Source organism: Delphinapterus leucas, unplaced genomic scaffold (genome assembly GCF_059928025.1).
Source record: "Delphinapterus leucas isolate spDelLeu-1000000601 "Yukka" unplaced genomic scaffold, BTC_Dleu_Yukka2 spDelLeu_asBTCV2_sq25, whole genome shotgun sequence".
NCBI classification, from domain to species: Eukaryota; Metazoa; Chordata; class Mammalia; order Artiodactyla; family Monodontidae; genus Delphinapterus; species Delphinapterus leucas.
In genome coordinates this window covers 4,332,381-4,359,325 of record NW_028322234.1, presented here as the reverse complement: position 1 = coordinate 4,359,325, position 26,945 = coordinate 4,332,381, and the positions used below count along the sequence as shown (strand labels likewise).

Here is a 26,945-nt window from a genome sequence, read left to right as displayed (position 1 = left end):
CAGTGGTAAGATATAGGCAGAGAGGGAAGAGCGTTCTAGAACAGGCTTCATGACTTGCTTCAGTTCAAACCTATTCAAACCCAAGGACAAGCATTCACTCTTGTGGACCAGCACAGCTTACCAGATTTTCAGGGGTTAGGGGAGAGTTTAAAGCCCAAATAAAGTGTTAATTTCTCGTTGGCCGGGGCCACAAGCCGCCCACACAGTGTGGGCAGGTAGCTCCCTCAGCATCCAAACTCCCTCTGTGGGGAAATGAAACCCCCGGGGTCATTTGGAGGAAAGGTGCTGTTTCAATACACCCATACAAAGGGAGTAGAGTCATAAGATTTATTACTTTCAAAAATAGATAACTAATGAGAACCTACTGTATAGCACAGGGAACTCTACTCAATGCCCTGTGGTGACCTAAATGAGAAAGAAATCTAAAAAGGAGGGGATATACGTACACGTGTAACTGATTCACTCTGCTGTACAGCAGAGACTAACGCAACACTGTAAAGCGGCTGTGCTCCAACAAAAATTAATTTAAAAAAATGATTTATTACTTATATATCCCAGAAGCAAAGGGACACAGTGAGCCGGGGGAAGGGCAGTCTTCCACCCCAGGTCACAAGCCAGCAGGAGATAGAGCAGGGTAGCAAGCACCTAGTCCTTACAAGGTGATTGGGGCAGAGGCTACTAACTTTTCACAGGCTTAACTCTAAGTGGTTATTTTTTTTTTAACATCTTTATTGGAGTATAATTGCTTTACAATGGTGTGTTAGTTTCTGCTTTATAACAAAGTGAATCAGTTATACATATACATATGTTCCCATATCTCTTCTCTCTTGCGTCTCCCTCCCGCCCTCCGTATCCCACCCCTCTAGAGGGTCACAAAGCCCCGAGCTGATCTCCCTGTGCTATGCGGCTGCTTCCCACTAGCTAGTTTACGTTTGGTAGTGTATATACGTCCATGCCACTCTCTCACTTTGTCACAGCTTACCCTTCCCCCTCCCCATATCCTCAAGTCCATTCTCTAGTAGGTTTGTGTCTTTATTCCTGTCTTACCCCTACGTTCTTCATGACCTTCTTTTTTTTTCCCTTAGATTCCATATATATGTGTTAGCATACGGTATTTGTTTTTCTCTTTCTGACTTACTTCACACTGTATGACAGACTCTAGGTCCATCCACCTCACTACAAATAACTCAATTTCGTTCCTTTTTATGGCTGAGTAATATTCCATTGTATATATGTGCCACATCTTCTTTATCCATTCATCTGTTGATGGACACTTAGGTTGCTTCCATGTCTTGGCTATTGTAAATAGAGCTGCAATGAACATTTTGGTACATGACTCTTTTTGAATTATGGTTTTCTCAGGGTATATGCCCAGTAGTGGGATTGCTGGGTCGTATGGTAGTTCTATCTGTAGTTTTTTAAGGAACCTCCATACTGTTCTCCATAGTGGCTGTATCAATTTACATTAAAACATTTTATTTTATACCCGCTTAGCTCTAAATGTTTTTAAACTTTTATTTATTTATATTTTCTGGCCACACAGTGTGGCATGCAGAACTTCCCTGACCAGGGGTCAAACCCATGCCCGCTGCAGTGGAAGCTCAGAGTCTTAACCACTGGACCACCAGGGAAGCCCACTCAGTGGTTATATTAAAAGGTTCCACCAGGGAAGGCAAAGCAGGAACCTGTGGGGATACCCTAAACCTATCTAAAAGTCCAGACTCTGAACTTTTGGTGTTAGTAGGGTCACCATACTGTAAAATGCCTAGGCAGCCACTCAGAAAAACAAAATCGTTTTCCTCAAAGTTGTTTTCCTCATCACCCCTTTCTAGTTTTGACCCTCTTGCATTATGATCCCAGCTAGGACAGCAGGTGACATGACGCAGCTGCAGGAAGGGCTTGGGGAAAAAAGCTCAGTGAGGGCAGCCTGGAGTGGAGTAAGATAGATCCTGGGTGAAATCCCAGCTTCACCACTAGCTGTGTGACCTTGGGCAAGTGACCTCACCTCTCTGAGCTTCCATTAAAAAAAAATTTCCATTATCAAAAATTTTAAACAGAAAAATAGAAAGAGAATACAATGAACACTTATACATCCGCCCAGATTCAACAAGTCTAAACTCTGCCATATTTGCTTCAACTAAGCCACTTTAAAGTAAATTACAAACGCTAAGGACCATCGTCCCTAAATACTTTAGCATTTGTGTCCAACGAAAGAGAACATTTCCCCCCATAACCACAAAACTATTACGCCTCAATAAAACAGTTCCCTGGGGCTTCCCTGGTGGTCCGGTGGTAAAGAATCCACCTTCCAATGCAGGGGACTCGGGTTCGATCCCTGGTCAGGGAACGAAGATCCCACATGCTGCAGGGCAACTAAGTCCACGTGCCACAACTACTGAGCTCCCACGCCTCAACTAGAGAGCCCGTGTGCCGCAAACTACAAAGCCCACACACCCTGGAACCCACGCGCCACAACTAGGGAGAGAAAATCCGCACGCCACAACTAGAGAGAAGCCCGAGCCCGCACGCTGCAACAAAAGATCCCGCATTGCCACAACTAAGACCTGACGCAGCCAAGAAAATAAATAAATATTAAAAAAACAATTCCCTTATATATATATATTATTTAATATTCTGGCCACATTGAAATTTCCGCAACTGTTCCCAAATTATATTTTACAGATGGTCCATTCACACCAAGATCCAATCAGAGACCTTGCATTGCATTTGGTCATTATGGATCTTAAATCACTGAGTTTCCATTCTGCTCATCTGTAAAATGGGAAAAGAATAATACATACCTCACAGGGTACACAAATTAGACATAATACATGTTAAGGGGTTAGGCTAGTGCATCCAAAAATGTACACTATTATTATTAGCTTCCTTACTGGACTTGCTCTGCTCAAGGCAGCAGTGCATTGGGATGGAGTGTCTTGAGATGTCAGTAGCATGGGCTAGAGATAATGAGGCAACAGGTCCCAGCATCCTCAGGGATGTAGACCCACAAGCTGCATTTTGCCCAGCCCTGGCCTGGGGATGGAGGGAACCAGTCTCACCTTGACCACCTTCAGCACCCCCGATTCCTGGTCCAGCCCATGCTCCCCCTGGAAGCTCTGCTCCCTCAGGAACTGCTCCACAGCCTGCACAGTCTCCAACACCTCTTTTTTCCACTTCTGGCTGGGATGCAGGCAGTGAGCCACGAAGGAGTTCAGCCTGGAAGCTGGGGTGACAAAGAGCTTCGGGGGCACTGCCATCTCTGTCTTGAGAGTACCACTGGCGGCTAGATATATACCCACACACCTACCCAGCTCCTGGCACACACACTCTTCTTTAAGGGGACTCCTCCTCAGCTGACCTCCAGCACCCTGTGGAATAAAGGACCAGAGTGCAGAGGAAACAAGGGGTGTCTGGCTGACCAGGGGATCCTCTTCCTGGAGGCCATTCACTGCAGCTGGGGTATCGAGGGACACTGGGTGAAACCACATTAACAGGCGGGGCTTTTAGTCACCCTTTCTGCTGTAGGTTTCATTTCTCACCTCTTAATTTTCCTTTTACAACTTGGAAACTGAAACTGGCTTGAGGATGGCTCTGGGAAAGGCAACTCCCCCAGGAGATGGGAGCTGGATGGTATCCACCAATCCCATCCCCACAACCTTGTCACCCAAAACAGGCTCAGTAAGAGCAGGCACTCGCTGGAGGTTGGGCTGAACAGTGGGAATTCTAGGGTTCCGCAGAACAAACTCTGGAATTCCAGTCTGCCCTTTGCCAGACTCTTAACCTCTCTGACTCTCACAGAAATAATCCTTAAAATGGGTTTAAGAATAATACCTACCCCATAGGTTGTGTGGATTAAGCAAGAGAACATTTAGCAGAGAAAACATTAAGTAAATGCAAGTATTGTTATTCGTTCACTGGACATCTATTGAGTGCTGGCTGGGTGCCAGACATTGTGCTAAGAAGACAATGTAAGACGTGGTTCCTGCCCCAGGGGCTCCCAGAGCAGTGGGGGAGACGCAGGAGACACAGAGAGTCCAGTGTCCTGTGTACTAGGAGAAAAGAGGGCACAGAAACTTGGTGGAAATTCAGGCAGAAGAGTTTCTTTGGGGTCACCTGTGGTGTCAGTGAACACCTGCTTGAGATGAGTCTTAAAAGACTGGGAACGCGGCCAGGAGACAGAGGGCACAAGACAGGATAAGGCTGAGAAGTGTGAATCATCCTGGTATGTGCCAGGACTCGGCTGTCAGATCCACGTTGGCATGGAGGGCAGGGAGGGGAGAGGTGAGAGCTGTGCCTGGACAGGTGGGCAGGGATTGAAACTCGGAATGCCATTCATTCATTCAACAAACATTTGTTGCGTGCCTGCTATGTGCCAGGCAGGTGTCCTGGGGATACGGCAGTGAATAGGCAAAATTCTCGGACTGCAGAGAGCTAACCCTCTAATGGTGGAGACAGATAATAAACAGGATAAATAAGTAACATTATAATAATTAAGACGGTGATAAGTGCTAATCAGGAAAATAAAGCAGGGAAAGAGGTTAAAAGATACTGACTACGTGTGTGTGGGGGGGTAAGAAGTGGCAATGTTCAGGGGTTCAGTCTCAAGAAAGGTGGCTAGGGAAGGTCTGAAAAGGAGACATTTGAGCAAAGACATGAAGGAGGCGAAGAGTGAGCGGTATGTATGTCAGAGGGAAGAATGAGAGAAAGTGGGACTTCCCTGGTGGTCCAGTGGGTAAGACTCCACTCTCCCAATGCAGGGGGCCCAGGTTCGATCCCCGATCGGGGAACTAAATTCCACACGCATGCCGCAGCTAAGAGTCTGTATGTGGCAACTAAGAAGTCCACACGCCCCAACGAAAGATCCCGTGTGCCGTGACTGAGAGCCGGCTCAGCCACAAATTAAAAAAAATAAAATAAATTAAAAAAATTAAAGAAGAATGGGAGAAGGAACAGCAAGTGCAAAGGCCCTGTGGCGGCAGTATGCCTGGTGGGATTGAGGAATAGCAGTGTGACTGGAATGGAATGATCAAAGGGGGAGAGTGGGAGGGGATGAGGTTTGAGTACAAGTGTAGGGGGCAAATTGTGTAGGATCTTGAAGACTACTAAGACTTTGGCTTTTACTCTGATTGAAATGGGGAACCACTGGGGAGTTCCAAGCAGAAGAGGGACATGGATGGACTTTCATTTTAACGGTATCACACTGGCTGTTCGTGGGAAGATTGGATTAAAAGCAGAGGGTGGGGAGTGGAGGTGAGAGCAGAAGCAGGAATTCAGTTAAGAAGCTACTACAACAGTCCAGGCAAGAGATGTGGCGCCTTGGATCAGAATGGTAGCAGTGAAAGGTAGGGAGAAGTGGTATGGTTCAATTTTCTTATTATGGAAAATTTCAAACAGGAACAAAAGTAGAATAATACAATGAACCTCCATGTACCATCCCCCATCTTCAACAATTATCAACCTGTAGACAGTTTTTTAAATGTTTATTCAGGTCTTCTGCCCATTTTTATTTTTATTGGCCACCCGGCACGCGGGATCTTAGTTCCCCAACCAGGGATTGAACCCATGCCCCCTGCAGTAGAAGCACAGAGTCCTAACCACTGGACCACCAGGGAAGTCCCAACCTACAGACAATCTTGTTTCAATGATATCTCCATCCACATCTCCCCTCCTGTATTATTTGGAAGTGAATCCCAGACCTCATATCATTTCACTGGCTATATTTTGAGTATAAACAGGTCTTGCTAAAGGATAGAGTGTGATGTGAGAGAAAAATTAGAGTCAAGGACCACTCTAAGGCTTTTGGCCTTAGCACTGGAAGGATGGAATTGTCCTTAACTGAGAAGGGAAAGACTGGGCCAGGGCACAGTGTAGGCATGAAAGTCGGGAGCTCGGCTTTGGAAGCAAACTTGAGTGTCTAGTGAGAGAGATCCAAGTTGGCTAGGGAGTTGCATATTTGAGTCTGGATTTCAGGGACGAAGTCTGGGGTTGAGATACAAATTACCAGCATAGATATATTTAAAGCCATGAGGCTGGATGGGTTCACCAAGGGAGTGAGTATAGAGCAAGACAAGAAAAGGACCAGTGACTGGGCCCTGAAACACTTAATAGTATTAAGTGATTGGGGAGAGGCAAGCATCCGGCAAACAAGAATGCGAAGGAGTAGCCAGGGAGGTGGAAGAAAAATCAGCAGTGTGTTTTGATAGCCAAGTGGAAACATTGTTCTAGGAAAGAGAAAGTGATCCACTGGGTCACATATCAGGTGAATCTGCGCTGACTTTGTCCTGAGGGCAGTGGCAAATCAGAGGAGCGACCAGAGGTGAAATGACCATTCTGGAAAGATTGGTCTGGCTGCTTCTGTGGGGAGGATGGATTGCAGGGGCCAGGGGTAGATATGTAGGGAAACGTGTCAGGACACTGTACAGTGATCCAGGTGAGAGGGAAGGTGACCCGGACTTGGCCGGAGAAGGGATGGGATTCTAGGTCTACCTTGGGGGGAGGGTGAACAGGACTTGGTGACTACAGGTAGGAGGTGAGGGAAAAGACAGGATGGCTATCAGCTCTCTGGCTTAGGTACCTGGGTAATGGATGGAGGGTACTGTTAACAAAGGGAGGAAGATAAAAGGAGGAGTGGGAAGTGGGGAGGTCTACAAGGGTAGCTGTTTAAGCCAGAGAGCTTAAAAAAGTTGTCCACATTGCCTAATGCTTCCGACAAGTTCAGGAATATAGGTCTGAGAAGCACCCAAGAGGCTACTGGTGATCATTGTGGGTGAAATGTAAGGGAGAGCTGGGAGCAGAAGCCAGATTTTAGGTGCGGGGTTGAAGAGTAAGTTGGGTGAGGAGGATGGAGACCAGGAGTGTAGATAACACTTTCAAGAACTTTGTCGTGAAAGGGAGGAGAAAGACCAGGTGTTAGCTGGAGGAAGTGGTGGGGTGGAGGGTGTTTGTTGTCTTAAATACCATTTGGGGGAAAAAAAAAACCCTCAATCATGACACGCTTCAATTTAAACTTTCCAACTGGCTAACCCCAAACGGAAAGAATCACATTTTTAATTACATAAATTCTAAAAGTCTCCATATTTTCAAAGTTTGGTAGTGCCTGGTCCTTAAACAGTCCTATATTATAACTGTTTAAAGAGCAGTGGCAATTTCGCAAACCAAAGTCAACAATAAAGTGAGATTCCAAACATTTGTCCTATGTTTATAATGACAGATAATGAGCTTCAAGGCAATATAAAAGTTATTCAAACAAACGTTATTCAAACATTCAGACCTTACGTCTTAGTTTAAAACTTTTTTTGAAGTATAATTGATTTACAACACTATATCGGTTTCAGGCGTACAACATAGTTATTCAATATTTTTACAGGTTGTACTCCATTTGAAGTTATTATAGGCACTTCCCTGGTGATCCAGTGGTAAAGAATCTGCCTTCCAATTCAGGGGACACAGGTCTGATCCCTGGTCGGGGAACTAAGATCCTACAGGCGGCAGGGCAACTAAGCCCGCGTGCCACAACTACTGAGCCCATGTGCCCTGAAGCATGCAGGCCACAACTAGAGAGAAACCTCCACACCCCAACGAAGAGCCCACGTCCTGCAATGAAAGATCCCGCACGCCTCAGTGAAGATCCTGCGTCTCGCAACTAAGACCCAATGCAGCCAAAAATAAATTAAATAAATAATAAACCTTTGAAAAACTAAAGTTATTATAATATATTGGCTCTATTCCCTGTGCTGTACAATATGTCCTTGTAGCTTATCTATTTTATACACAGTAGTTTGTACCTCTTAATCCCGTCCTCCTATTTTGCCTCTCCCCACTGGTAGCCACCACTTTGCTCAATAGACTTTACATATTAGTTTTGATTCATTTCATTATTCATTTTCATGAGATATCTGGGAGTTCAGCAGCTTTCAAGATTTCGAAAGGGGGAATTCCCTGGCAGTCCAGCGTTGGAACTCTGGGCTTTCACTGCCAGGGACCAGGGTTCAATCCCTGGTCTGGTATTTAGGAACCTGCAGCCTTGCAGAGTGGCCAAAATAAGGAAAAAAAAAAAACGATTTAAAAAGGGAACATGGGGCTTCCCTGGTGGCGCAGTGTTTAGGAGTCCGCCTGCCGATGCAGGGGACATGGGTTCGTGCCCCGGTCTGGGAAGATCCTACACGCCGCTGAGCGGCTAGGCCCGTGAGCCATGGCCGCTGAGACTGCGCGTCCGGAGCCTGTGCTCTGCAACAGGAGAGGCCACAACAGTGAGAGGTCCGCGTACCGCAAAAAAAAAAAAAAAAAAAAAAAGGGAACATGCAGTCGATTGTGTATTGGTTTTATGGTTTGTAGAAATGCCACGTAGTTGGGCACATTTCTATGGCGGTGGGGGAAGAGCTAGTAGTTAGGAAGAGTGTGGGCTGGGTTTTAGGAAGAGGAAGATACATAAAGATGGGTTTTCTCTTAGCTTGTGTTCCTCCAAATGCAGAGCCTGAGACAAGGAGTTGCATGAGACTTGTTTTGGGAAATGATCCCAAGGGACAGGTGTGGGGGATTGAGAAGGAGGAAAAAACAGTCCAAGAAATATCATGAAATTGATCACTACTGTGGGCAGCTGAGCTTTGATCCCACTGGGGACCCTCTAAGGAGCAATGCAGAACGTGCCTCAAAATTATCCACCTGAGAGGTGGAGGAGGGGAGTATGCACTCGCTGCACTCACTGGTTCCTGTCTTTCAATGCGCCAAGGCTTACCCCCTGGGGTGTTAACTCCCTGGAACTTCCATATTTGCTCAGAATTACTTGGAAGGCTTGTTAAGACACAGATTGCTGAGTCCCACTACCAGAGAACCTAACTCAGGTAATTCTGGGCTAGTTGCTGAGAAGTTTTATTTCAAAGAGGTTCCAGATGATGTTGATTCTGCTGGTCTGGGGTCCTTACTTTTGAGAATCAATAACTTAGAGGTTTGAGCTTTGAAAGGTGACAACATGGGGGAGAAGGAAAGTTGACTCAAAGTCATGGAGTTGTGAGCCAGCATTCAGTGTTCTGGAATTGCAAGTGTTTGGCCACGTCTGGTATGTTTTGAGAGTGACGAGGAGAGACTGAGAAGTCAGCAAGAGCTAAATGGTCAAGAACCCTGAATGCCAAGCAAAGGAACTTCAACTTGATTCTGTAGGTAATAGGAGCCATTGGAGAATTTTAAGCAGGGGAGGATTCTGTTTCTATTTATGCTTCAGAAAGAGCACAGTGGTCTGGGTAGAAAGGGGTGAGCTAGGGGGACATGACCATAGAAGTCTACAAAATGAACAGCCTGATCTTGGCACTCGTGGGGATGTGGGGCCTCTCTTAACGAGCATGATGGTGTCACAATCCTTGATGTGCAGTCTGAGAAGCTATTGATTCCACAGTTTCTGGCCCCGGAACCTGAGTATCTGATCCTCCATGTAAGGTCCTCCAGCCTCTTCAATCTTCTCTTTCAAGTCGTGGATGGAGTCATCAGGGTCAATGGTGTAAGGCTTGCCCTGGCCACTGGAGTCCTTCATGAAGACCTGGATCTCAGGGGGGAAGGTCTCCAGCACCTGGAGGCTCCTGAAAGGAGAGACAGTGGTGTCCACTGGGGCCACATGTCCTCTTGTTTTCATAGTTTTGCCTTTCCCAGAATGTCATATGGTTGGAATCATCCAGTGTGTAGTCTTTTCAGACTGGTTTCTTTCAACTAGCAATATGCATTTAAGCTTCTTCCATGGCTTTTCATACATCACCACTCACAGTAACAAATTATTTTTTTCTTGTGATGAGAGCTTTTAAGATCTACTCTCTTAGCAACTTTCAAATACACAGCAATATTGTTAGCTATAGTCACTACATTATACATGACATCCCCAGGACTTATTTATCTTATAACTTGAAGTTTGTACCTTTGGTCCACCTTCAGCTATTTCACCCACCTCCCACCTCTGGCAACCAGTCTATTCTATGTATCTGTGAGTTGTTTCTTCTTTGCTTTTAAAGATTCCACATATAAGTGATCTCATACAGTATTTATGTTTCGCCCTCTGACTTAATGCACTTAGCATAATGCCCTCAAGGTCTATCTGTGTTGTCACAAATGGCAGATTTCCTTCTTTTCATGTGGCTGAATAAAATTCCATTATCTATCTATCTATCTATATCTATCTATCTATCTATCTATATCTATATGTCACATTTTCTTTATCCATTCACCTGTTGGACACTTAGTTGTTTCCTAGTCTTGATTTGCCTATTTTATTTTATTTTTTTACACACACTGCATGACATGCGGGCCTTAATTCCCTGACCAGGGATCAAACCCATGCCCCCTGCAGTGGAAGTGTGGAGTCTTAACCACTGGACCACCAGGGAAGTCCCCTGCTTTGCCAATTTTAGAATCAGGTTATTTGTTTTGGTTTGTTTGTTTGTTTGTTTTTTGCTATGGAGTTGTTTGAATTCCTTATAGATTTTGGATATTAACCTCTTATCATACATGTGGTTTGCAAATATTTTTTCCCATTCCTAGGTTGCGTTTTCATTTTGTTGATTGTTTCTTTTGCTCTGCAGGAGCTTTTTAGTTTGATGTAGTCCCATTGGTTGCTTTTTGTTTTTGTTGCTTGTGGTTTTGTTGTCATACCCAAAAAATCATCACCAAGACCAATGTTAAAGAGCTTTCTCTTTATGTTCTCTTCTAGGAGTTTTACAGTTTCAGGTCTTACATTTAAGTCTTTAATCCATTTCAAGTTAATTTTTACAAATGGTGTAAGATAGGGGTCCACTTTCTTTGTTTGCATGTGGGTATCCAGTTTTCCCAACACCATTTACTGAAGAGACTATCTTTTCCCTGTTGAGTATTCTTGGATCCCTGTCAATTAGTTGCCTGTATGTGTGTGGATTTATTTCTCGGCTCTTGATTCTGTTGCATTGGTGTATGTGTCTGTTTTCATGCCAGTACCATACTATTTTGATTACTCTAGCTTTGTAGTATAATTTGAAATCAGGAAAAGTGTTGCCTCCAGCTTTGTTCTTCTTTCTCAGGATTGCTGTGGCTTTTGAAGTCTATTGCAGTTCCATACCAATTTTAGGATTGTTCTTCCTATTTATATAAAAAATGTCATTGGAATTTTGATAGGGATTGCACTGGATCTGTAGATTGCTTTAGGTTGTATGGACATATACTCTCTGACTGAGATGTGCATGTAAATGATTTGCCTAAGGCTTATTAAAGCAAAACAAAAAAAGTCAAAGAAACTGCTACATTAGAAAATACTAAACATGTAGAGTATGGGCGGCTGGTGTGTGCTCGGGATGACCCAGCCCCCTCCAGGCCAGAGAGGTGGGTGGGAAGCAGCAATTACAACAGACAAGGATGACCCTCCCTGTTTACCCCTCCCTCTGGGCCCATTTTCTTCCGGGCTGCATCGTTTAAACTCAAAACACACTTTTAATATAGGGCCCTTGTAGCCATCTTGTTGTGCTACTCTTCACAACCCATGAGCAGGGTCACAGGAAACTGTAAACGGGTCTGGCTTTCCATGTTACCACTCATACAAGCCAGTGCTTTTCCCACTTGATCTACAGATCACAGACACGTGAGGATTATGCAAAAGAACAAGAACAAAGCTTTATTATAAGTTTCACATCGAAACAGGGTCCACACGAGGCCCAGCCTGGGAGGAGGTGGACACTGATGGCCTCGCCACAAAATTATTGGCTCAGGCCAACTTCCTCCTCTTAAACCCCAAGGTAATGAATCGTGACCCGGAGGAGAATGACTTGGTCGATGGCCCAGCGGTTTGTTGTCCAGCCAAGCGCTTGGCAGGTGATGAGGGGGCCCTAAGAGCAAGGCTGCACCTTGCTGTGCCCACTGCGGAGCTGGGGCTGATAGTAGTAGAGGCCGGAACCGACACACCCCTAAAGTCAGTCTTGGCTGGGCATGGGTTGCGCCCTCCGCTGGAAGTAGGGGGGCCCTGCCTGGGTGCGCCCACGGGGATGTGACCTAAGATGGGTCCTCCCGTAACACTGAGAGCTGCAAACATGCAGCTCAGATCTCGGGCAGCCGCTCTGCTCCCAAAACCCAGCTGTGTGCTGGCATGGGTGCCCACGGTGGAACTTGTGGATGATGAACCCACAGAAGATGTTTGTGCGGGGCCGCCCGAAGCTGGGGGGCCTGGAGCAGAGGCAAAGGCTGAAGCTTTCCTTTTCCTATGCTGGGGAGAGCTGCCACAGGCGGTGGTTCCTCGCTGCTGCCAATCAGGGCCCCCAGGGATGTGACTTAAGATGGAGGCAGTAGTGCCTCCAAACCCAGGCTTCTTCTTAGGGCTGGGTCCCGTGGTCACCATGGGGTGGCTCTGGTGAGGAGGGCCCCAGGAGTTCAGGCCCACGCTGCCCCCTTTGCTGTGTGTGGTGCTCGGGGGTCCCCTCGTTGCTGTTGTAAGGCTGAGAGCTGCAAACATGCAGCTCAGATCTCGGGCAGCCGCTCTGCTCCCAAAACCCAGCTGTGTGCTGGCATGGGTGCCCACGGTGGAATTTGTAAATGATGAACACCCAGAAGATGCTTGTGCGGGGCCGTCCGAAGCTGCGGGGCCTGGAGCAGAGGCAAAGCCTGGAGCTTTCCGCTTCCTATGCTGGGGAGAGCTGCCACAGGCGGTGGTTCCTCGCTGCTGCCAATCAGGGGCCCCAGAGATGGGCTGGGTAGTGGCTCCAGGCTGCAGAGGAAATCTCAGAGTTTGGGTGCGGGACCTGAGTGCAAGCAAGCTGGTGGTGACTGTGACTGAGGATGTGCTCTCACTGGGGGGCGTCTGCCGGGCCTGGGTCGAGGAGAAGAGGCTCCCACTGGAGCCAGGGGCGGACCCCAAGAGGAGAGGATGGGAGGGTGGAGTGGTGTCCATGGGGGTGACCTCAGGGTCAGAAGCGGCCTGGGGTGCCAGGCCCGCAGATGTGCCGGGTGAGGGTCTGGAACTGACAGTACACGTAACGGGCAGGCTTGGGGAGGGGGCAGTAGGGCTGGTGACGGGAGGTAGGTTCTGTGGGGTGAAGACAGGAGAGTCCACACACATGGGTTTCCTATGCTGGGGAGAAATGCCCAGGTCCCCGATGGCATAGGTCTCACCCCGCAGCGCACTGTTGATGAGCCGGAAGGCTGCTTGCTTCTCCGAGTCTAGGTCTTCAGCGGTGACCCGGAAACCCGGCTCAGGGGCTGGGGGCAGCCTCAGAGGCTCCCCTCGCCGGTGCGGCAGCAGAGGAATCCTGCGTTTTCGGGGCCTGGGACTGTCAGATGTGCGGGAGCCCTCCCTCCAGGGTCCTTTCTGCCCTCTTGCTGTCTCTGCATTTTTGTCAGGCTGGCTTTTCCTCCGGTAAACCACCGGAGCTGCAGAGGGCGATGGAGGGCCCTCCTCGCCCCCTGTCTTTGTAGACTTCTGGGGCAGCCCTTGCGGTATAGCGGGACCCCTCCTTCTTTCCACTGGCAGGAAACCTCGGGTGGAGCTATATGAGCTCGTGATGGCGTTTCTTTGGGGGCAGGAGCTCATACAAGAGGTCTGCTGTTTCCTGGCGGATCTGTCCTCTGCCCACTTGGCGTGGAGGTCTCTCTGCAGAGGTCCAGACCTGGGCACGAAGAAAGAGCCCCCCAGGGGCCTAAATGCAGATCGTGCGTCCCCGGTGTCATTGGGGCCGCTTCTCTGGTCATCGTTCCTCACTGTGACTGTGGGGACTTCCTCCTGCTTGGCCATCCCTTGCCCCCTCTCTCCCAGGGCCCTCAACACCGTCTTCTCGGTGCTGTAGTTCGGGACACAGCTGGGTGTCGTGGCCGGCACTGGCTGCCCCTGCGCCACACTGGCAGTGACTGTGTCCACTGCGGACACTGAGCTGCGGGACGTCGTGGAGGTGCGAGCACCCATCACTGCCTTCTTCCGATGGCCTCGCCTGAAGATGGAGATAAGGATCCCCATAAGGAGTGCAGCGTCTGCGGGATGGTAGAATGGGGTCTCAGAGACTCTGTGGCAAAGCGCAGATGCAGAGTCACTGGACACTTGTGGGCTGGCCTGCGAGTGGATAGCCGGCCATAGACAGCTGGGTGGCCCGGGCCGGCCACGGGAAGTCGGTGGGCGCGGGGAGCGGGCTGGGGGCAGCCGAGCCCTCCTGGCAGGTGCTGGTCCCCCAGTGCCCGGGGCGGGGGTGAGGGGCAGGGCCTACCTAAGTAACTGCTCCTAGAGAACTTAGGTGAGGTCGGTCCGTGGATACAGAGCTGGGCTCTGAGCACTCTCCTTCAGCTGCCAACTCGGCCAAAAGTGGAGTGCGCTCTCTTTGGCCTGTTGCCTTTTTATACTCTGAAACCTGTGAGCGAACAATGGGCGTGCGTTGGTGGGGCGCAACAATTTAGGGAGGGGTGGCGCATGCGCAGAGTACACGTCAGGCCCTGGGGCGCACAGGTGAGGATGCGCGCCCCTGGACCGTCTAGCGCTTCTGAATCCCCCGGGGGTCTGAGGGCTGGAGGTGTTTGCCTTGAGGGTGATGAGCTTCTTGGCAGGACAGCTGGCCCTTCTCCCCTGGCCGCGCCCCAGTGCTGTCAGGGTAACTAACTGTACTGGACGGGATCCCCGCCCAGCAACGTGGAGCAAGGTTGCTGGCTGTGCAGCTCCCACAAGAGGCGGCAGCTTTGGCAGCAGCGCCTCTGCGTTCCCCTGGCGCCACTGGAGGGGAGAGCCGCTAAGAACGGAAGTGCCCACACCATCCAGATCCTGCTGGGGTGACACCTGAAGTGGTGGCCAGGGCTGGCTGAGAGGGCCATACTTACCATATGACCCAAAAACCCACTCCTAGGCAGTTAACCAAGAGAAAAACTTTTCACAAAACACAAATGTGAATGTTTTAGCTATCTTGTCCACAATTCCTAAATATAGGACTATTGAGGTTATCCAATTTTCTTGAGTTTGTCATTTTTTAATTGTTCTTGGAATAACACTATGTATACGTATTGTTTCACAGTCTAGAGTTAATATTTTACCAATTAAATAAAATTCAGAAGGCTTACATCCATATAGATTCTTTTACCTTCCACTCTTTGTTATAGCTGTCATATGTGTCACCTTTATATGACTTCAACGCCACCCTCTGAGACTGTGGTATCCTTTTTTCATACATATACAGGGAACTCCCTGGCGGTCCAGTGGTTAGGACTCAACACTTTCACTGCTGGGGCCCCGGCTTCAGTCCCTGGTAGGGGAACTAAGATCCCGCAGGCCATGCAGGCGTGGCCAAAAAAAAAAAAAAGTCATACATATATAAAATAATGTAAGAGGATAATTTTTCCAGATACTTGCCATTTTTGTTGCCCTTCCTTTGTTCCTGAAGTTGCAAGCTTACTTCTTTCTTGTGTCATTTCACTTCAGCCTGAAGAAGTTCCTTTCATGTAATGTTTTTATAGCAAATTGTCTGGTGATGAATTCTCTTAGTTTTCTCTCATCTCCATCAGACTTCATTTTGGCTTTTGTTTGGCTTTCAGTCTTTAAGGATATCCTTGCTTTAAGGATATCATATCCTGGTTTGGTCTTTTCCTTTAATACTTTAAAGATGTTATTCCATTCTTTTCTGGTCTCTGTTTTCTGATGAGAAATCACAGTCCTTCAAGTTGACATTCTGTGATGTATAACAGGTCGGTTTCCTTGACTGCTTTCAAGATTATTCTTCACCTTGGCTTTTTTATCAGATTGTGTGTCAGGGTGAGGCTTTCTGAGCTTAGGTCTGTGTCTCGAAATCAGTGCCGTTTTCAACTATTCTTTTCCTCATATATTTTCTTCTGCACCTTTCCTTCAGACCCTCCAACGGCACAAAAGGTAGAACTTGCAATATTGTTTCACATGTCTCTGAGACTTAATTTTTGTTCAGTCATGTATCCTCTTTGTTTTTCAGATTGTGCCATTTCTATTGATCCATAAGTTTTCTGAATCTTTCCTCTGTTTTCTCTGTTCTGTTATTCAGCCCATCCAGTGAATGTTTGCTTTTGGATATTGCATGTTAAGTTCTAAACTTTCCATTTGCTTCTTTTTCATAGTTTGTACTTCTCACTGAAGAACTTCTTTCCATTAATTTCAAGAGGATTTACCTTTAACTCATGGAGCATGGTTGTAATGGATGCTTTGTCTGCTAATTCCTCCATGTGGGTTATTTCAGGGCTGGGTCTGTTGATTGCATTTTTCTCTTGAGAATTTGTCACATTTTCCTAGTTCTTTGTATGCTCCGTTGTGTGATTTTGGGTGGTATCCTGGAAAGTTTGCTTATTATGTTTCGAGACTCTGGTTCCTATTAAAATCCTCAGGAGATTGATACTTTTCCTTTTTCTGTGGTTTTTATTAAGCAATTCATGAACCTATGGTCAAACAGGTATTGTGCCTTGTCTTCTGAGTTGTTCCAGTCTTGGTGCAGTTTTCAGGACACTGCTGTGCTGTTTGTGTCCACATGGTGCACGTACCACTCAGGGGTTAATCTCGGAATTGAGTGGCAGTTTATACTGTAGTTCACTTCCGCAAGCCTCTATTCTGCCTCGTTGGCTCTGTCTGTGCATGAGGCTCAGGGGGATCCCAGGACTTATGTGGGCTCGTACACAGACCTAAATAATCTCCTCCTATAGCTCTCTCCTCTTTGGAATTCTACCCACATTCTCAGGCTTCAGGGGCCCCTCCTACATGTTCCTTAAAGTGTTTAAGCCGCCATGCTGTCATGCAGTTCCCTATGGCCAGGTTGACCTTTCAGGTGAAATAGCAAGAGAAAAGAAAGGAAAATAACGGGCATGCCCCCACACTCTTCAAACAATAGGAGTCTCTTAACCTGTTCCTTTGTCCAGAGACACAGGCCATTTCTCAGTGAAGGCCTCTGCCATCACTGAGGTTGCAGGGGAGATGTGGTAACTGGGGAGAAAAAGACCAATGGGGATGACCCCCTCACTCCTCAACATCCAAGCCCCCCACTTTCTCACTTGTCTGGCTAGAAATAAAAGGTTGATCCCATGGTTTTAACTTTCAGCTGTTGCTGGACTTTGCGTGCCTTGCGTAAGCTGGGAGACAGAGGCAGGAAAAAAACCCACCATAATCACCCTGTTACGGGCTGTTATTCAACTTTGGACTTCCAGGCCCCATCTGCCTGTTAGCGTTCACTTCTTAGAGTTTCAAGTGCATGCTGTTTGTCCTCTATCTTGCTCCATGCGGCTCTCAAGCCCTCGTAATATGACCACAGTTCTCGTGCCACATGTAAACATTCGAACGCTTTGCAGATACTGAATTAAAAATCTATTATTTACATTGACTCCACCATTTTTATTTTCCTGGTGTCTTCATTAGAAAATTCAAAACTACATATGTGCCTGGCATTATGTATTTTTTGGTGAGCAGTGATCCAGAGGATGGAAATGTATGCCTCCTTCGACTCCTTCAACTTAACCCCACTCTGGGGCAATGTCCCAGCCAGGCAGAAACTTCAGGTGGAGCTGGAGACCTTGAAGAGTTTGGCTATACTTCCAGCTCAGCCCAAAGCCCAAGGATGATTCTGGACTTTCATTCTGACTCGTGCATTTCAGATCTTTCTGGGTTTGGACCTGGTATATATGTCCCTCCCAGCCCGCCCTGCCTGCCCCTTCAGTTGTCACCCCAGCAGGATCCGGTTGGCTTGGGCACTTCTGGGTTTTTTTTCTTTTTTTTGCACTTGTTCTTAGCGGCTCTCTCCTCCAATGTTACCAGGTGGGAGGGCAGGCGGACACACAGGCGCTGACGCCAAATCTGCCACCTCGGGCGGCGGCTGCTGAGCCAGGTACCCTGCTCTCCAGCTTTCCTGCTCTGGTGGCCGGGGACCCATCCTGTACAGTTAGAGCCGGCCGGGGGAGAAGGGGCAGCTGCCCTGCCAAGAAGCTCATCACCCTCAAGGCAAACACCTCCAGCCCTCAGACCCCCGGGGAGATTCAGAAGCGCTAGACGGTCCAGGGGCACGCATCCTCACCTGTGCGCCCCAGGGCCTGACGTGTACTCTGCGCATGCGCCACCCCTCCCCAAACTTTTGCGCCCCACCAACGCACGCCCATTGTTCGCTCACAGGTTCCAGAGCTGCATCCCAGCAACAGGCCAAAGAGAGCGCACTCCGATTTTGGCCGAGTTGGCAGCTGAAGGAGAGTGCTCGGAGCCCAGCTCTCTATCCAAGGACCGACCTCACCCAAGTTCTCTAGGGGCAGTTACTTAGGTAGGCCCTGCCCCTCACCCCCGCCCCGGGCACTGGGGGATCAGCACCTGCCAGGAGGGTTCATCTGCCCCCGGCCCGCTCCCCACGCCCACCAACTTACCGTGGCCGGCCCGGGTCACCCAGCTGTCTATGGCCGGCTATCCACTCGCAGGCCAGCCCACAAGTGTCCAGTGACTCTGCATCTGCGCTTTGCCACAGAGTCTCTGAGGCCACATTCTACCATCCCGCACACCCTGCGCTCCTTTCTGGGGGGTCCTTATCTCCATCTGCAGGCGAGGCCATCGGAAGAAGGCAGTGATGGGTGCTCGCACCTCCACGACGTCCCGCAGCTCAGTGTCCGCAGTGGACACAGTCACTGTCAGTGTGGCGCGGGGGCAGCCAGTGCCGGCCACGACACCCAGCTGTGTCCCGAACTACAGCACCGAGAAGACGGTGTTGAGGGCCCTGGGAGAGAGCGGGCAAGGGATGGCCAAGCAGGAGGAAGTCCCCACAGTCACAGGGAGGAACGAAGACCAGAGAAGCGGCCCCGATGACACCGGGGGCGCACGATCTGCATTTAGGCCCCTGGGGGGCTCTTTCTTCGTGCCCAGGCCTGGACCTCTGCAGAGAGACCTCCACGCCAAGTGGGCAGAAGACAGATCCACCAGGAAACTGTAGACCACTTGTATGAGCTCCTGCCCCCAAAGAAACGCCATCACGAGCTCATATAGCTCCACCCGAGGTTTCCCGCCAGTGAAGAGAAGGAGGGGTCCCGCCATACCGCAAGGGCTGCCCCAGAAGTCTGCAAAGAAAGGGAGCGAGGAGGGCCCTCCGTCGCCCTCTGCAGCTCCGGTGGTTTCCCGGAGGAAAAGCCAGCCTGACAAAGATGCAGAGGCAGCAAGAGGGCAGAAAGGGCCCTGGAGGAAGGGCTCCCGCACATCTGACAGTCCCAGGCCCCGAAAACGCAGGATTCCTCTGCTGCCGCACCGGCGAGGGGAGCCTCTGAGGCTGCCCCCAGGCCCTGAGCTGGGTTTCCCTGTCGCCACTGAAGACCTAGACTCCGAGAAGGAAGCAGCGTTCCGGCACATCAACAGTGCGCTGCAGGGTGAGACCTAGGCCATTGGGGGCCTGGGCGCCATGCAGCCTTCCTGTCCCTTTCTGCTGCCTGCCGCAGGGGCTGCTTCTCCGCAGAAAATGTTTCATAGTTATTTCTATGTTAATATGATCATGGTACATTAAAATGTATTAGTGCTTGCCTGTGAACACTAAGGTCACTTGACTTGTAATTGTCTATGTTGTTCTATATTTTTGTGACTAAAGGCATTACTTGGGGGAATGAAAAGAATATCTTGAAGCGATTTTGGCTTTTGATCTGCCACTAACTCCTATTTAACCTTAATTCAGGGGTCGGATTCTTTGACCCAAGGAAACAGAATAGTATAAAAAGAAAGAATGTGAGTGTCAGATGGTGGCAGTGATTAAGTACAGCAAGAGACGCCTTTGCAAAAGTTACTCTTGGTCCCAGAAGACTCTCACTTAGCTGTGTGACCGTGGGCAAGTCACTTCACCTAAATCTCTGAATTATAGGGCTGTGCTGATGATTTAAAAGTGACTGAGCACGGTGGACACTCGGAAATCCTGGGTTCTCAATAAAGCCACTGCCCTGCTCTTTGGTCCTTTGGCATTACTATATTAGTAAAATTTATACTTGACAGTAATTTTAGCTTAAAGTTTATTTTGTCTATTTCATCTCAGGCTTTTGGCTAAGATCAAGTGTAGTATCTGTTCTTGTCAATTTAAATAGCAAGAGAAAAGAAAGGAAAATAACGGGCATGCCCCCACACTCTTCAAACAATAGGAGTCTCTTAACCTGTTCCTTTGTCCAGAGACACAGGCCATTTCTCAGTGAAGGCCTCTGCCATCACTGAGGTTGCAGGGGAGATGTGGTAACTGGGGAGAAAAAGACCAATGGGGATGACCCCCTCACTCCTCAACATCCAAGCCCCCCACTTTCTCACTTGTCTGGCTAGAAATAAAAGGTTGATCCCATGGTTTTAACTTTCAGCTGTTGCTGGACTTTGCGTGCCTTGCGTAAGCTGGGAGACAGAGGCAGGAAAAAAACCCACCATAATCACCCTGTTACGGGCTGTTATTCAACTTTGGACTCCCAGGCCCCATCTGCCTGTTAGCGTTCACTTCTTAGAGTTTCAAGTGCATGCTGTTTGTCTTCTATCTTGCTCCATGCGGCTCTCAAGCCCTCGTAATATGACCACAGTTCTCGTGCCACATGTAAACATTCGAACACTTTGCAGATACTGAATTAAAAATCTATTATTTACATTGACTCCACCATTTTTATTTTCCTGGTGTGTTCATTAGAAAATTCAAAACTACATATGTGCCTGGCATTATGTATTTTTTGGTGAGCAGTGATCCAGAGGATGGAAATGTATGCCTCCTTCGACTCCTTCAACTTAACCGCACTCTGGGGCAATGTCCCAGCCAGGCAGAAACTGCAGTGTGTCTTGGAGAAGGTCTTTTGCATTGAGATAGTAGGATGCTCTTTTAGCTTCAAGAACTTGGATGTTGTTGAGTTTAACCTGGTATAAGTTCAAATTAGAGTGTTTTAATTTTAGGATGTTAAAGGTAATCCCCATGGTAAACACAAAGAAAAGAGCTATAGAATATTCCCAAAAGGAAGTGAGAAAGTAATTTAAATATTGTATTGTAAGAAATCAGCTAAACACACACAACGAAAGAGAGGAATGCAGGAAATGAGGGGCAAAAAAGCTTTGGGCAGATGGAAAAGAAACAGCACAATAGCAGAAATAAGTCTTTTTTTTGTCAGCAATTACTTTAAATGTAAATGCATTAAACTCTCCAATCAAAATACAGAGATTGGCGGAATAGGTAAAAACATATGATCCAACTATATGCTGTCTACAAGAGACTTACTTGAGATCAAAAGACTCAAGCAGGTTGAAAGTTAAAGGATAGAAAAGGGAATTCCAAACTCAGTGAGAAAACTCAAATAGTAACCAAGAGAGCAGGAGTGTCTATACCAATATCAGACAAAATAGGCTTTGAATTTAAAATGGATCAAAGAGTTAAATATAAGAGCTAAACTATACAAATTTCTGAAGAAAAAAAGGGATAAATCTTCATAGTCTTGGATTTGGCAATGAACTCTTAAATATGATAGCAAAGGCACAGACAACAAAAGGAAAAAGAAATTGGACTTTATCAAAATTAAAATCCTTTGTGTTTCAAAGAACACCATCAAGACAGACATAATACAACCTTCAGAATGAAGGAAAATGTTTGCAAGTCATATATCTGATAAAGCCTAGTATTCAGAATATGTAAAGAACACTGGCAACTCAACAATAAAATGTCAAATAACCAAATTTTAAAAATGAGAAAAAGAATCTGCACAGATACTGCTCCAAAGAAGACACAAATTGCCAATAAGTACATGAAAACATGTGCAAAATTATAAGTCAAAATTATGCAAACTGAAACCACAGTGAGACACCACTTCATACCCACTATTGTGCCATATAATTTTTTTAAAAACAAGCGTTGGCAATGATGTGGGGAAATTGGCACTTTCAATCATTGCTGGTGCAAATACGAAAAAGAAAATAGTTTGGCCGTTCCTCAAAAAGTTCAACACAGAGATACAATATGGCCCAGGAACTCCACTCCCAGGTGTATGTCCAGGAGAAATAAAAAACATATGTTCACACAAAAACTTGTACATGAGTGTTATATTGTCGTATCATTATTCATAATAGCCAAAGAGTGGAAACAACCCAACTATTCGCCAACTGAGGAATGGAAAAATAAAATGTGTTATATCCATACAATGAATATTATTCAGCCATTAAAAGGGTGAAGGACAGATACATGCTACAACCTGGATGCACCTTGAATACATTTTGCTTACTGCAAAAGTCAGACACAGAAGTCCGCACATTGTGTGGTTCTATACATATGAAAGGTCCAGCATAGGAAAATCAATAGAGACAGAAAGACCCAGGGCTGGGGTGAAAGGGGTGGACAGAATGAGAATGACTGATACTAGGTATGAGGTTTCTCTTGGGGATGATGAAAATGTACTGGAATTAGAGATGTTGATTGCAAAACCTGAGCACACTAAAAGCAGCTGAATCACACAGTTAAAAAAAATGTGAATTATATCTCAATCAAAAGATAATATGACAACCTTTTTATAGTCATTACTCTTGATCAGTTTCAGGATGGAATTCTCACAGTGACTTCAATGGAGTGGCTTGTATGGGATGATATTTGAGGCTCAACCCTTTGGGACTAGATGTTCATTTTGAGCTGTTGAATGACGGTGAGGGCCAGCCAGTATATTTTCTTCACGGAGGATCAATCCCCATATGGTATCCTTGGTTTGAATCCTTGTCTTTTTCTCTTCATATTCCTGAAACAAGCTCCTAGGAAATACATTCACAATAGTGAGAGGTGTTGACATCTTCCTGGCAAAAGTCTTATTCACAGGTGAAACTTCAGATCTCCTTATTACTAGCTGCCCGGGGAGTCCCCTGAATCAAAGTAGGGCTTATGAAGATGGACCTTGCATTTTAGCGTGCACTTAAAATACCCAACAGGCTGATCACATGGGGAAAATAACTTTATTTACATGAGACAAGTACAAAGTCAGCACAACACAATGAGGGAGAGTATGGGTGCTGGTGCCTGATGGCCTGAAATCAAATCCTATTCGAACGCCATGTGTACCTGGGAAGGTTAGTTACTTAGCTCTTCTGTTTCTCAGTTCCCTGGCCAGGGATATGGAAATATTAGTAGGACCTGCTTATTCGTATTATGTTCTGAGGCTAAAAATTAGTAAATACAAAGCCTGAAGAAAAATGATGGGTACTTCATAAGTGCTACCTACATAAATGTTCAAGTATTAAATGCCTGGAAGAATAAGTAGGTTGTCTCCAGAAAGGGCACCTAGGAGGCTACAAATAGGAGGATAGAGCCTACTTTTTCACATTGATGACACGAGTAAGAAGTTTTAGAGCTCATGGAAAGAATATTATTTCTTGTGATGCACTGTGGGGTGGGCAGAGTAGGGGCTGTGACCCATATTTTATGGTTCAGGGCACTGAAATTTAGGCAGATTGAGTAACTTGTCTAGCGTCACAACACTGATGAGTGATGGGTCTGAGGCAGGGGAGGGACAGAGATTCCGGAACACATGGACATGAGATCATACCCTGGATACACAAACCAAGAGCTCTCCTCACTCCCTTTCCCACATCCTCCTGCCCCAAGAATGCTGCAGGGAGACAGCTGGTACTCGGAGGAGGTGCCTGGCCCAAGAGAATGGCTCAAACCTGGACCCACCTCCTGGCTCTACGTTTCAATCCCTGACCCCAAATACAGTGTCTTTCCCCCAAATGCAGACCCCCTGATGGACCAAGGTATCCAAATATGTGTGCATCTCCCCTCCCTTCCCCCTCAGCACTTGATTCTAGCAGCTGATTTGCAGTGAGACTTCCTGGTGGTCAGGTGACCACCCTGAATGACCAGTAGTCTACCTGACTCCCTAACTGACTCAAAACCCAGGACATTCCAAACCAACTGCCCACATGACAGTTGCACAGAGAATTAGCATCATCTTCAACTGATCAAACCCGGATGATGAGCAGTTAATATTCATTAGCTGGGAACAGGGTCTACTGGGCTGGTGTTTTGGTGGCTTAACACATGAAGGTTACAGGCCCCCAGGGTCTCACTGACTAGAAACTGACCAATCGTCTGAGCAGCTTGGACTAAGGCCTGGCTAAGAGCGGGCAGTGGCTGCACGGGCTCTGAGTGGGCACCTTCCCTGCCCAATCCTCCCTCAGCCAGATCCAGGCTCTGCTGTACAAACTACAGCCATTGCTCCTGAATCTACTTGCTGGTATTAGTTCCACAGTACCTTCAATGGAGTGGTCAGTGGGGGTGCTATTTGGGTCCCTACCCTGTTGTTTGGCCAGATGCTGATTCTGATGTGCCTGAACCACCGCTGCGGATGGCCAGCAGATTATCTTGATCACAGATGATATTCTTGTGCATCCTGTGTTTGATTCCTTTATAATCTTCCTTTTCTTCTTGGTACCCGAGTCATGATCCTGGAAAACACAACAAAAACTGAGAGAACTATTGATATGTTGCTGGGAGAAGACCATGCAGAGGTGTCAATTCATTCCCAGGTCACACGTCTGTTCTCTTTGTTCACCAGCCTCCTAGGGGAGTCTAGGGGAGTCACGTGAATCGAAGCTGGGCTGAGAAGAGGGTGTTGCAATGTGGTGTGCACTTAAAATAGCCAGCAGGCTGACTGCACGGGACATGACTTCATTTAGTGAGATAATATAGAAAGGGAGCACAGCACAGTGACCGACAGAGTGGGAGCTGGTGCCTGATGGTCTGGATTCAAATCATACCAGAAGCCACATGAACCTGGGAAAGTTATGCAGACCCTCTGTCCTCAGTTCCTTGTTCTGTGATAGTGGAAATGTTAATAGGGTCCACTTATTAGTATTACATGATGAAGCTTAATACAGCAAATCAGGTAGACCCTGATGAAAAATGATGCTTACTTCATAAGTGCTACCTAAGTGTTCAAATATTAAATGTCTGGAAGAATAAGCAAGAAATGTGGTAGTGCTGCCTCCAGAGAGGGGACCTGGATGCCACAGGGCAGGGGAGTGGGGAAGGTTATGGGTGTGATGCTTTAGAGCTTGTGAAGAATATCTGTCATCATCTCCTGTGATCCCCACATCAGCCCCGTGGGGAACTCATGGCAGGTGCTGTGAACCATATTTTATGGTACATGGCACTAAAATGTTGAGATTTTAAGTGACTTTCCCGGAGTCGCAAAGCTGATGACAGATGGATGTGGGACAGGAATGTAGTTGGTTCCCTGGGACAGAAATCCCTGAACCCCTGAATCCTCTAGATGGTGCTCTGGACTCCTGAGCCCAGGGCTCCCCTCCCTCCATCCCCCCAAGCCTCCTGCCTGCCCCATGGTTGCTCCAAGGACAGGAGGGGTCTGAGCCAACAGGAGGGCCCAAGCCTGACCCACTGCCTCCCTTACATGTTGATCCCTGACCCCACAGCTCTTAAATATCCCTGAAAGAAGGTCCCTTGAAGGATCAGGGGGTCCCATCTACGTCCCTCCTCCCTCAGCGTCTTCACACACTGGGTGAGCCTCCTGGTGGTCTGACCAGTGGTCGGCTTGTCTCCACGTGGCTCAGAGCCCTGGTCTCTCCAAGCCAGTTGCCCACATGGCACGTCTCTAACAAATTAGCTTGGTCTTCAACAACCAGCCCTGGATGCACAGTTAGTGCTGATTAATCAGGACAGTGGCCTGCTGGGCTGTGCTTGGTGGTTTAGTGGGTGAAGCTGGCGTGCCCCACTGTCGCCTGACTATTGATGTGAGCAACCGTCTGAGTAGCCTGGGCTACGGCCTGGCTGGGGAGGGGCCGTGGCCGCACTGGCTCTGAGGGCGCACCTTCCCTGCTCATCCTTCCTCATCAAAATCCAGCCCCTACAAACTCCTCATCCATCCCTAGACCCTGCAGTGGCACAGGAGAGAGGCCCATGCCCTTCTAGAGGGACCCCTCCATAGCCACAGCCTAGAGACCCCATCCCAGGACTGTCTCTGAGGATGACCCAGGCCCTCCTAATCTCTGTCACCAAATGTTCATTCCACTAACCCGATGGCATTGTCCCTTCTCTCCACGTTCCCAGGCAGCGCCCAAACACCCAGTGATCCTGTCCACATCAACCACTGGAAATACCGCCACGAAATCCCAGTTTCCTTCCTTTCTGAAAACCTCTAGGTTTAGACTGCTAATATTTGCTTTTGGATTTTGACATCGACATTCAGAAGTGTTTAGCCTGGAATTTCTCCTGTCCTGTAATATCTACTGCTGGTATGACATCAGTATTCTCCTGGTCCGATGAAAGCAGTGTGGGTGTGTTCCCTCTGTATCTGTTCTCTGGAAGAGTGTGTAGGAGACGGGCATCGTTTCTGTCTTAAATGTTTGGTAGAAATCAGAGGAAGCCACCTGGCCCTGAAGTTTGTTTTGTGGGGAAATTTTTTTGGCATCTCTTTCTAATTGAAGTTTACTTGGTGTATTGTACAGGGCACAGATCTTAAGCATAGAGCTTTATGGTTTCTTGTAAATATAAACACATCTGTTACCAACACCCAGTTCAATATACAGGACGTCCCCAGCACTCTGGCCGCCCCCTGTCGAAGAATAAGTGCTAACTTATTCGGTTATAAGAATGAAGTCAGTTACTCCATGTATATTCCAAGTGCGGTGATTTACACACAAATAACTCAAAATGAGTGTGGCAGCACAATGAGAAAGTAGTGGAGGGTGCTGGAGGGCTGGGAGAATCCAGTCCCTTTGGGATTTCCGCTGTGGAGGTGGGGCCAGAGTAAGGAAGCTGAGAGGAGCTTCTCTGAAGCATCTGGGCTTTTACAGAGGGAAGAACTACTGCTCCCCAGAGTGCAGCGCCCATTGTAATTCACTGAGCCCTCCCTTTGCGGAGGGTGCTTTTCTATACTTGTGTGTTATTTTACATAGAAATGTTTAAAAAAATAAAGAGGAGATCAATTTTGTTTGATGTAACAGCCTTTCACTGTTAAAAGTAAGACATATATCTAAAATTATGCTAAATCTGTACAGCTCCGACAGGAAGTAACCGGCACTC

At 47.5% G+C, this 26,945-nt stretch overlaps 1 protein-coding gene and 2 pseudogenes across 2 annotated transcripts in view; 1 reads left to right on the top strand and 2 right to left on the bottom strand.

Moving 5' to 3' along the window:
• Window positions 1-9,095: 9,095 nt before the first annotated feature.
• Window positions 9,096-26,941, bottom strand: LOC149744051 (2'-5'-oligoadenylate synthase-like protein 2). The gene is made up of 2 exons (XM_089905869.1): window positions 24,199-26,941; window positions 9,096-9,569 (listed from the first exon to the last, which is right to left on the bottom strand). The coding sequence occupies exons 1-2, from the start codon at window positions 24,291-24,293 to the stop codon at window positions 9,374-9,376; spliced, it is 291 nt and encodes a 96-aa protein (XP_089761995.1). The 5' UTR covers window positions 24,294-26,941; the 3' UTR covers window positions 9,096-9,373.
• On the top strand, window positions 19,938-20,043 carry LOC149744052 (U2 spliceosomal RNA; annotated as a pseudogene).
• Window positions 22,842-26,945, bottom strand: part of LOC111171151 (UDP-N-acetylglucosamine--peptide N-acetylglucosaminyltransferase 110 kDa subunit pseudogene) — a 17,858-nt pseudogene continuing 13,754 nt past the window's right edge. The window contains exon 5 of the transcript XR_016391598.1: window positions 22,842-24,349. The product of XR_016391598.1 is annotated as a UDP-N-acetylglucosamine--peptide N-acetylglucosaminyltransferase 110 kDa subunit pseudogene (transcript). The remainder of the gene's footprint in view (window positions 24,350-26,945) is intronic.